At 36.4% G+C, this 11,737-nt stretch overlaps 1 protein-coding gene across 1 annotated transcript in view; it reads right to left on the bottom strand.

The window, feature by feature from the left end:
• Positions 1–1,000: 1,000 nt before the first annotated feature.
• The window catches only part of ZNF804B (zinc finger protein 804B), a 239,510-nt gene continuing 228,773 nt past the window's right edge, over positions 1,001–11,737 (bottom strand). The window contains exons 3-4 of the mRNA XM_084508048.1: positions 9,053–9,183; positions 1,001–6,671 (exon numbers count right to left, since the gene is read on the bottom strand). Coding sequence (XP_084364174.1) covers positions 2,984–6,671; positions 9,053–9,183 — 3,819 coding nt within the window. The 3' untranslated portion in view covers positions 1,001–2,983. The remainder of the gene's footprint in view (positions 6,672–9,052; positions 9,184–11,737) is intronic.

The raw sequence follows: 11,737 nt of genomic DNA, 5'->3' as shown, positions 1-11,737 counted from the left end.
TCTATTCATTAATAGTCAATGACTGCTGTTTTAATATCGAGTTGTTTCAGTCACTTAATCTCTTTTTTTTTTTTTTTTTTTTTTTTTTTTTCCCTTCTACACCTATCAAAATCCTAATTCCTATTGTTCCATGAATTAAATTCAATTTTTATTGTCTATTCATTTGCCTTACCAGATCATCCTTGCTGGTATACATAATGATCAGTGGATATCCTATGATCTGGTTCTGTCCTAGAATCCCATTGTATTTTGCATACATTAAGGGTAATGTGTATGCTTCCCATAAATGATCTACTTATTAGGATGTTGTAAAGTTTCATTTGATGACTTTTTTTGCTGTAGGAATTTCTACAATAGTAATCTTATCTGCAAGAAAAAATAATGAAAAATATGTATTAAATATGAGAACAGTCTGATTTCCTTATCACTTTTTTCCTCTCAGTGTTAACCATTTATGATCCAAACGTACTAGTACAGACAATAAAAAATGTCAGTTTATCTTGAATGGGAGAGAAATTGTGCCAGCAAATTGACTTTTTTATTTTTTTTTATTTTTTTTTTTTATTTTTTTTGTGGTTTGAAATGCATCTTTGAGGTTGGTATTAGCCCTGAACTGGTGGTAGAGGTTGTGCAGTTTAGTCAGCTTTTTCTAGAAGACAGGTTGACTGTGTTCTACACTGTTTCTACAGAATTATAACTGTTTTTTCCAAATGATCCTCTGAGAGTATGAATTCACTCTGAGATGAATGAATTCATTCTGAGTACTAATTTTCAGAGCTGATAAGTTGTATTCAGTGAGCAATATTTGATTAACAGAAAACAGATTTCAAAAGTATGTAAATAATATGTAAATTCAGATTTTCAGCAAAAAATAAAAAGTAGAATTTTAAAACCGTGGAGATATGTATTTTTTATGTTAAAACAAAACAAAACAAAACAACACATATCTGACTTTCTTAATTATGAAACAATAATTTCAAATTTAAAAAAATCCCTACGATTAAAATAAGAAAAATTAAACCATAAAGATAAGTAACTCCAAATTATCATGAACCAATTTTGTTAATTAAATGAATAAATCAGCTGGGAATGCAACCAAAAGATATTTGATAGGATCTGGTTTCACCAGCCTATTTTTCATTACAAAATATTTTGCTTCTATTTAGTCTCCAGATTTTTTTTCGAACAGTTTTTCTTTGATGGCTAAAATGTTAAGCAACCAAAGAAACTTTGACTTTGAAAATCAACTACAAAGCAGGCTATTGCAATTTGTAAACACATTCAAAAAATTTGGCATAATACCAGTTTATGCTGAAGCAGCTGCTTTTAGAAATTAAAACACTTCTATTTTACTGCAATGGATCAATTTAGTTTGATTAAAACTAAGTCAGAAAATTGGTCCTAAGTTGTATTTTAAATACTGAGCCTAATTGCAATTCTCAGCTTCTTCAGATAGCTGAATATAATGGAATAAAATCCTCCAAACATTTACAATGTGGTTTATATCAATTCTGAAATATATTAGTAATTGTTCATTACATCATTGCAAATGAATTGAAATTATTTCAGATGTTTCAAATCCAAATAAACAGGTATTGTCTGTCAGACACTTCAATGTCCAATTATATTGGGAGGCAGGTCCATAGTCTAGCCACAATTATGATCTTAATTTCTTGCTAAATATCCCATGTTTTGTTAGTAACATTATAAAAATATCCAAAGTATGCCATTCAAAGAGATGCTGAAGCCCTCACCTATTTCCAGAAACACACTTATTTCTAGAGATTTCAACTACACATTACCCTGAAGGTTAGATGCAAGCAAGACTTCAGTTTGCAAATTCAAAATTTGGGAAGCCATGCTAGAAACTTGTCATGTTTGCTTAGATTCAGTATACCTTGTACTTATGAGAACTGTGACATGCTTGTTCATGAGACTTGACCTGGAAAACCAGTTTCTGCTCAAAATTTTACTTCTGTATTTTTATGAATTTCATTGTGATTTTGTAAAACCAGATAATGTTATCTGTGAAAGGGGTGAAATATATTTACGTGGACTTTGGGCAAGACTCTCTCCAGCACGTCAGTGCTTCGTTGGCAAGAAAGAATTACCTTGTGGGCTAGTGACGTCCAAGGTTCAAGGCCAACACTATCTGAATAGAAATTCTGGGCTGCTGTTCCCAAACCTGACATACCTTGTGCAACAGCCACAGCAGGCAATGCCAGAGAACTTGGTTTCATCATTTTCCCTCTCCTGCCTTCTTGGAAGCCTGGCTAGGGAGAAAATTATCAGTCTGTGCCAGCAAAGAACCCCCTACACTAAGGAAATATTTTTGTTATGTGTTTGTGGCCAGACTACAGTCCAAGTATCATATCCCAGCAATAAGATCACTAAAGTAACTTTGAGATGTTGTGATGACCCTGTTCCTCCAATGTTAACTCATCACCTGCCATTATGAGAATCTCCAAATTATGGCTGGGAAAGAGAACCAGGTACACGGGGTCCCAAGTTCTATTTTTTTGGCTCATTCTGAAAGGCCTTAAACAGATCAAGCATTACAACATTCCGTTTACATGTTCATAAAAGCAAGCCTTTGAGATGTGTCAAGATTGTACTACCTTAAATTGTATTACTTGAAAATCACCTGTCATTGTTGATGTTCTTTGTCCCGTTCTGCCTGGTTGATGTGGTCCTACTGACACTCACAGGCTTCACTTCAGTGTATTCTTTCTAAACTTTCTGCAGAATGACATTAGCTGGACCCTGTATTTCTTGAGATGGTATCAGGAAAGGTTTATAACTGCTTTTATACTGTGATATGAGAAACAAATCAACATTCATATGCAGTCAGAAAACACTTGTACTTTAAAATATTTGCCATTGTGTACAGTAAAACAGTAGATTTCCCCTCAGATACATGATTGAACACTGGATATCTTTTTTCTTTAAATTTGTTTCTGGAGCCATGGTGCAATTGTTTGGGCTAGTTTAAATAACTAGAAACACCAAAAATTTCTTTTATTGTAGGTAAATGTTGGGTCTGGCTAGAGCAAGAATGATGATGGGGATCTTGACCTTGGAATAACGGATGAACAATGGGATTTGGGTGTATAGCAGGAGGTGCAGCTGCATTCATGTGTGGTGTAAATAAGGCTGGGATGTAAGCAGCATGTGGCAGTATGGGGAAGTTCAGTGGGGAAGGGTGAGTAGGGGTGGTGGAGACCAAGTGCAATGGCTGTCCTGCCAGCAGAGCAGGGTGGGCAGGAATGAGGGCTGGTGCTAATGGAGAAAGTGATATAGGGGTGAAATGTGCCTGAGAGAGGGGATGGAGGTGTGCCAGGGAGAGATGGCCACCATGGGGATGTACAGATGCTGAAACAGCAAAACGTTGCAACAGTGTATGGTGGATGGTGGTGACAGTAGCATGCTGCTGAACAGGGATGGTGGGAACTGCTGGTGTTGCAGAGAAGGCAGCTGGTCCTGGGGCAGGCAAAACTTTCAGGTGTTTTGACAGAAGTTGTTTCTGCATATGCTGCTGGGCTTGCAGCTGTAGCAACCTGTATTTGTCTACTTCTTCTGGTGAGAATGTTATAGGCTGCTGTGTGAAAGGAGGGGAGATGGATTTAGTGTACACTTCCAGTTCATTTACTGTGTCATTGTAGTTCTGCATAGCATTATCACAAAGAGAGTCTGAACTGCCTTCTGCCTGGTTAGAGTCCATGTTTACATCATGTAGTTCTTCTTTGGTCTCTGTTGAATTAGCAACAACAGAATATCTTTTAGAGGAAAAAGCACCAGGGAAATCATTTGGTACTGGGTCACAGCTTTGTATAAAGGGTTGTACTTCATTAACGAAGAGATTGGATTTTTCCTTTATTGCTGTGCTCCTTTTTACGCTCGGGCTCTGATAGCCCGTTCCTATTTGAATGATGTCTTTAAAAAGACAATGATCATAATCAGTCCCCATTGAACAAGCAACATTGGTTATCTCTGAAGCTTCAGATTTGTTTCTTTTCACACTGCATTCCAATGGACTTTCATTTTGACCTATGTCATTTTTACCTGTGCTTAGCAGTTTCTCTGGCAAAGGTAACATTGCTGTGTCACCTACTGATGATGAAAACTGAACTGCAAAGTGACTTCGCGAAAGATCCTTTAATTCCATACCAGAAATGTTTGAAAATCTCTCCAAATCACGCATTTGTTCTTGGGTTTTCTTGGACTGCACTCTTTCCAACAATAACTTGGCTGTCAGTGACTTTCTTTTTCCACATATGTCTTTTTCCAAGGTTTCAGAAGAGCGGGTATCAAAGTTTTTTGTCTGGCTGTTTACATTCAGAAATTCATAATGTGTAATTCCATCATTTCCTCTTTTGGTGTTAGAATCTCTTTCTGCATCCTCTTTTGTTTTATTCTCACAGTTATCAGTCTCTTTTGGGAAGAACCCTGCGCTACTGCCTCTTGATATTCTGCTGCTAGATGAGCTCTTGCTGCTTCTTGATTCTGTGGTGGAAGAACTTTTGGAGCCATTGTAGCTTCTACTTCTACTGTGCACTCTGCCAAAATGCTGGTGTCTACATTTGCTGTGTTTAGATCTATCTCTGCGGTGTAAAACTTTATGTCTTGAACATGTTTGATATTTAATTGTGCCCTTCTGTGTGCAATTTCTACTTCTGTGACTTCTAACATGGCAAAGATAATTATCATATGCATCATCAGAAGTAAAAATACAGTTGTGCTTTCTGTGTTTACATTTGTGCCTTTCAGATGTCTTGCTTTTCCTTTTGCAACAAAAAACCAAATGATTTCTGCTGTGATTATTTGATGTGGGACTAGAGGAACTGCTCATATAAGTACTTGTACTGCTAACCGAAGTGTCAGAATAGTTGGAATGTCTGTCAGAGGAGGACTTTTGAGGAGATGGAAATCTCCAGCATCTTGTAAAACTTCCACTTTCTTCATTTTCTGAATACCTGCTGTTCGAACCAGATTTATAACTAAGGAAACTTCCACTAGAATCTTTTCCACTGTCACTTATGTCACTGCTGCAGCTGGCCACATCTTGAATGGATCTGCAGTCATTTTGGTTTTCGTGATTTTCTTCAGAATAAATTAAATGACATTTTGCAGCTTTAGTCTTTCTAATCCTAGACATAAAAGCAGAAAAGGAAATGCTTTCATTTCTAATGCTCTGTTTTTTTCTTTCACAGCTATGGAAATGATGCTTTAAAGATCTTTTCTGTGGTGTTGTATGAAGACCTTTTTCTGTCATATAATCCTTTTGTGAGACATCAAGGTAAGCAGGCACTTTGGGTATATTTTCATTCAAATAATCTGAAATATACTTTTGACTATTTTTGTTTATTTCTTTCCCTATGTCTGACTCAGCTTTTTGCTTGGCCTTTCTTGGATTTAGGGAACCTTTCATCTTCTTTGGTTTCAACAACTGATTATCTTGTTCATTTGACATTTGCTTATGTTTTATTAAACCTGAGGCTTCATTTTCATCTGCAGTCTTATTTATAGAGTACTCTTTACAGCCTTCTTTGTTTGTTTCATGCTGTTTACCATCTCTGTGATTTAAAGAGAGTCTGAAGTCAAAATACAATGGATTACAGCCGTATGAAATACAGGGCTCAGTTTTTGTAAACAAAAGTAATTCTGTGGGCCACTGCAGAGCAGTGCTGCCATCTTTGCTCACTACATGGAGAAAAGGCAATTCCTGGGGCTTAGCCTCTTTAACCACAGTCTCTCTAGAATGCAATTCTGTATTTCCATTTGTGGTTTCTGAAACCTCCAAAGATCTTTCCCTCTTTACCACCCCAGGACTGTCATTAACGTTGCTTGAAAATGTGAGCTCAGGCACTGGCTGCTGTTGTGGGAGCTCAGGTAACTGGTCAGACAGTTGGGCATTGCTGTGCTTGGAGGTGTTTGGCTGTATACAAAAACTGTTAGCTTGGCATGAAGGTGAAATGAGAGTTTCCAACAATTGCTCAGACTCATTCAGTTTACTCTCTTGATCTGTTTCTCTAAGTGAACCTGAAAAATCCAAATTTGAAAGCTGTATTTTGATTTTGGAAAATGAAGGATGAACACTGACCTTTTCTTCTATTACTCTATCGCTACTTTTATCATTTTCTTTTAGCATTTTAAGTTTCACAGCTCCATGACTTGGTGCACCGTTATCCATTTGGTCTTGTGGAATAGATGGCCCTTTGTCCAGGCCTGTTTTTATATCCTCTTCCAAAAGTGTGCCAGAACGACAGCCCTCAAGAGCTTGCTTTGTTTTATGGTTGGGAGATTCACTACAATCATTTCCTTCTTCAGAGTTCTCACTAAAGACTGATGCTGAGGACTCAAGCTTCAAAGGGGCTTTTTTAGAAAATGAGAAAGACACCCCTGCCCTTTGAGAAGCATTGGTGCTATCTGGGAACACATGTGAGACTTGATTTCGAAGCACATGGCACCTTTCAGTAGGTGAATGGTGCCTGCTTATGATAAGCTGCTGTTTCTCTAGTATACTGCTGGAGAAACCTTGTCCTTCACTTGCAGTGGTGCTTTGAGGACCAGCTGTGACCGTGCCACCCTTGTATAGGAAAACTCCATCTGGCGACTGCTGCTTTTCCATGATTAATCTGGGGGCTTTAAGCATTGGTCCACTTCCATTGATGCTGTAAGAAAATAAATAAAAACACGGTTGTATTAATTAAGTAACCAAATTAAAATAGAACACGCATTTGGCAATACATGTTTGGTAAAAGAGTGCCACTCATAAGACACTTCCACCCATAACATCTGCAGAATCAGCCTTTGTAGCAGAAAAGGCAGTATTCTGCTTTCTTCATGTGTCTGTGTAGGTTAAAGAGCAAATTTTATTTTACCTTTATATTATTCCACAATAAATGATTTTGTGAAATATTCAGAGATATTAATGCTAATACTATGTCCAAACATTGGTGGGGGAAAGGACACAAGGTGGATTTCCATCAATATTAATGGCAACATCAGCACTCTTATTATCGAACACCATTTGACTTTCTTTGTTGTATTTTCTCCTCCTGTATTTTATTTCAATTAATTACATTTTTATTCTTCCACTAAACTCTCTGATTTTAAATCTGGGGTTTACTTTTCCCACACTTTTAAACAAAAATCAAAGTATTCTAAGGAAAACTTAACAAACATGGTGAATTGTTGATTATTTTCAGCTGATGTTTAAATGTATGGAATGACTGGAATGACTACTGTCTTTTTCCATTAGAGATGAGATGTACATAGCCAACAAAAAAATGTTATTCAAAGTAATATTTTAAACATGCATTTCATTAGATAAATTATCTACTTTTGCTATCAAAGCCTACAATTCACTTACATGAAACGATCATGGAAGCAGCTTCAGTAAAGAGTTTGATTAAAAATTAGAAAATATTTTAAACATCTGTAAGTAAATTACAACTGCCAGATCTGCATAGCAGTTATCTATAAATAGGCTAGCATGTTTTATAAGTGCTATAAAAAAGCATTGATCTCCAACATAAAGACTCCCTGGGGTAGGGTCACCTCAGAGTAAGAGAATATATATGCATATCTGAAAATGAATTTGCATTTGCCACAAACAGCATCAGAAGATACAAATCCACCCTTATTTGTACATCAGGAAGGAATTCTGTATTGTAGAAAGTACATAAAGAGATCTTTTTGAAAGTCTCCTTGGAATAGCAAAATAAAGGTGTTTTTTTTTTTTTTTTTTTTTTTTTTCCCCCCGCAGTTTTTCTGTGCACCAGATTAACAGTAATTTTGTTGTCAGATTGTATTAGCTTGTTATAAAGTACCCTGCTGGAACCTGAGACACAGTATTCAGGGACAATAACAGTTGTGTGTGTGCACAAACTTTTGCCTAGCGAGGCTGACTTTCTGTCTTACCTGAACAACAACCAAGATTGCACATCTGAGCCATCCCTGAATTCATCTGTCATTACCAACAGGAATGGCACATGCTGTATTTCCAGGTTCTCTGTAATGGATATGGGACTTGTAGCTCTTTCTATAAGCAGACCCAGTTGTTCCCTTCCTGTCTCATTCAGACCTGATTTTTTACTATTGATCTTATCAGTCTATCTGAAACTACATCTCCAAGTACATAGACATAAAGGCATCTTTCCACAGGCAGTTACATTTTTTTTTCAGTAGAACTGTATGAAAATGGAGTTGTAACCATAAAAGTGATACATTAACACTAAACTGTTATATTTCAGCAGATTACTTAAAAGCAATTACATTGGCCAAAATGAGTGTATAATAAACTCTCGATGTTATTATTTCTAGGGTACTGTAAAGTTGATATGAATTAAAAAGGATGCCAGTTTAATTATCTAATTAACTCATTACTGTCATAGATTAACATAAACAATTGGTCTGTTAGCAATCTATTCTGCTGAAGCATTCAGTGTCATTAAACAAAGGGGATTTCTCAAATGTAAGGCTTTATTATTGTAAACTTCATACTGTATCTTGATATGCATCAGTAGAACTAACAGTGCTGGGTAAACTTAACTGAGTTAATTACTTTTTTTCCATTCACATAATGATATTTCCATTAGTGTACAAAGAAACTGTGAGAATAATCTCAGTATATTGAAAATAATGAAATGATTCACAGACCAGGCATCAGCAGACCAGTGTTAAAAGGGTGGCTTTCCTCTCGTGTTAGCTTACTACAAAATGATAAGACATTTATATTAATCTACATGGGTCAGTTCTAATAAGGTAAAATGGTGATATAAAATCATCTCCAAACCACTCAGTTCAGAACAGATTAGATTAACTGGTTACAGGAGGGAAAAACACAAACCCTCAAATAGCATGTAATTAATTCAGGGACTTTCAATTTTATGGTTTACAGAACAGGAACATTAGGAGTTGGGGATAGCTGAAAGCAGGTTATGATACATACAATCTCTGTGCATTACAGAGTGTAGGAGTAAAAATTTGGAGATTTCTTTTGGGATTGAGGAAAGTGGGCATTAAAATGTAATATGTTTTAAAAACTTGCCATTCTGATTGTTTCCGTAACTCTGCGAGCTGGTGGAGCCGCTTGAGTGCTTTTTCCTGTTTCTTCTCATCTTTCCATGACTTTGAAGCCACGTTTCGAGCAAATTCCCTTTGTTTCAAATCTTTCAATCTCTGTGTGAAAAAAGCAAAAAGAAAAGGGATTATATATGTAAACAGCATATGCATTACCTCTAACTCAATTTATTTGCTTTTGGTGAAGCTAGTATATAAATGGACAGAAAGAATATACTTAAAATGCTATTACTCTAAGAAGATATTGAAAATTTTATTTTTGCCCAACAAAATAATATGATTGAGCCATCACTACTTAGTTGATATATACCCACTTATGAATGAAACCTTCATTCATAGATACAGATTTTAATTATGAAATGTATTTGTCTTATGCATGCACATATCTTCTGTTGCGTATAAATACATGCACAAAACTAGCCTTCATTTAATTCAGTTGCAGTTCTCCTGTCATATTCAGTCAGTTGGAATTCAATCCATAGCCATATACTGGAATAAATCTGAGTTTGTGTGTGTATTTTATATATCTCTATACATGCACAGGTATGCATGGATGTATATGTGTCTCTGTGTCGGTTCTGTAGCTTTTTAAGACTGAATTTGTTATGTAAAGGAGAGAACTACTGTCTGAAACATTCCATCAGGAAACTCTTTTATGGGTATATTCACAAATTTTCTGGATCACCTCATACACCTATAAGTCAGATAATTCCTACTGGAGAAAGCACAATTCTTTGCCTTTATTACGTTTTTTATTACATGGTTTTGTGGTGCTGATAGTGTAAGGCAAAGTGAAATAAAAGAAGACCAAAAACAGAAAGTGTCAAAAATATCCTCTAAAAAAAAAAAAAAAAATGGTGCTATCTGGGCATTGAGTTCACTGTGCTGTCTAGTCTCTATGGGTCATGCCCAGCATTACCCACATGTCAAAGTGTATGTCTCTGAAGACACTGCATGGGGCTTATATTTCCCGAATAGGCAGAATAAGCTGCTCAAATGTCTCACCATGCCTGCAGACCACTATACAGGCCATTGGCCATCTGTGTTTGAGGTACCAAGCTGAAGACCAGGAGGCCTTAACATAGAGGGTGTCAAGAGAATGACAAATGCATGAAAGTGCATTCTGGAGAGAGAAATAGCTTTTGTTGGTAAATGAAGACAAAATGAATATGAAAAAAAAATAAAAAAGGCAACAAGAAAAAAAAAAAAGCTGTGTTGTTGTTTTATAAAATCTAGAGATGCTAATTTTTGTTTTGTTTTGTTTTGTTTTTCTCCAGTCAAAATTAGAGAAATATTAAGTCATCCACTTAATGGTGATGGCATAATATCACAGAGAGACACACAGGAACCCTTGGGGGGAAAGAGGTGATACAGGCTCTGATTATGTTTTGTGAAGCTTGCTAGAAAGCTGTGGTAGTTGTGGTGGGTATCCCTCATCATGATCACGTCAACTCCACTTCAACTACATTTGTGAAAAAAAAATTGAAAAATAAATTAAAAATAAAAAAGTCAGACAACATTTGTTGGGAGAAAAAAAAAAAAAAAAAGTTGGGAGACTAAGATCAGAAGTTTCTTGTTTGCTCCCAGACTTCTGGACACTTGTGCTTCTGAGCACTGATATGGAGCTAGAGAGAGCTGGGCTGTCCAGCAATCAGCTGTCCAGGGAGCTTAAGAGCTGTCAGTGACCTGCCTGATGTCTTCCCATGGACAAACTCCCTTGGGTGGGGAGAAGGCCAGAAAGGCAGTTGCTCAGGGAACTGGTGCAGCTCCAACCAGCAAGAACCATCCTGCCACCTGGTGCCTGTTGAAAGTTTAACTGTATTAAAGTATTAACAGAAAGCTTTGCAATCTGTCTAATCCATATATATCTCTGGAAATTCTCTATCAGCTGCGACTTTTAGTATTTCACTAAACTAGACAACTAGACTCCAAAGCAGAACTTCTGCAAAGTCCTCTTTAAAACACTTAGAACTCAGTTCCTTAGAAATAAATGTTTTTTTTTTTTTTTTTTTTTTTTTTTTTTTTTTTTTTTTCCTGTCCCCCTCCCTGTCCATCTGACACTTTCCAGGCCATATAGCATTCCATTCCCTCAACATTTTTGCCTGCAGTTTACAATAAATTAGACAAATATTTAAGAAAACATTACTGCTGGTCCAAGAAAGAAATTTCTTTTTAGTAATATGTTAAAGCCAAAGCAGTAAATTAAACCAGAGAACCTTCCCAGAACAAACTTTCTGTCATCTTTCATATTTACATGAGTGTACAGATATTTAAGCAGTAAAGATTCTATTTTCCATGAAAAAACACACAGAGTCTCGAGTCTTATTAGCATCTTCCATGTGAAGAAAGGGCAAAGAAATACATTTGAGAAGTGTCGTTTAGTGCTGCTTGCTGTGTTTTAGCTGTCACCATGAGCTGTTTGGTATCACACATAAAGCATTCATGAGGAAAAACAGAAACAGTTTCTACCTGTCAAGGAAACAAAGAACAATGTGCTTGCTAGTACTATGGAGTGCAGGTACTGCAAAGCAATGCCATTTCACTTCTTTGACAGTTAGGATGATAATCAACAAAGCAAATGGACCAACACTAAGAATAGAAGTCCTAGCGGTATCTTTTGCTCTCTAATGGCATACAGAATGTGTCAAGGAAG

This window comes from Aythya ferina (assembly GCF_964211825.1).
Source record: "Aythya ferina genome assembly, chromosome: 2".
Taxonomy (NCBI): Eukaryota; Metazoa; Chordata; class Aves; order Anseriformes; family Anatidae; genus Aythya; species Aythya ferina.
The sequence above is the reverse complement of the archived record's forward strand: the minus strand, read 5'-3'. Positions and strand labels throughout refer to the sequence as shown.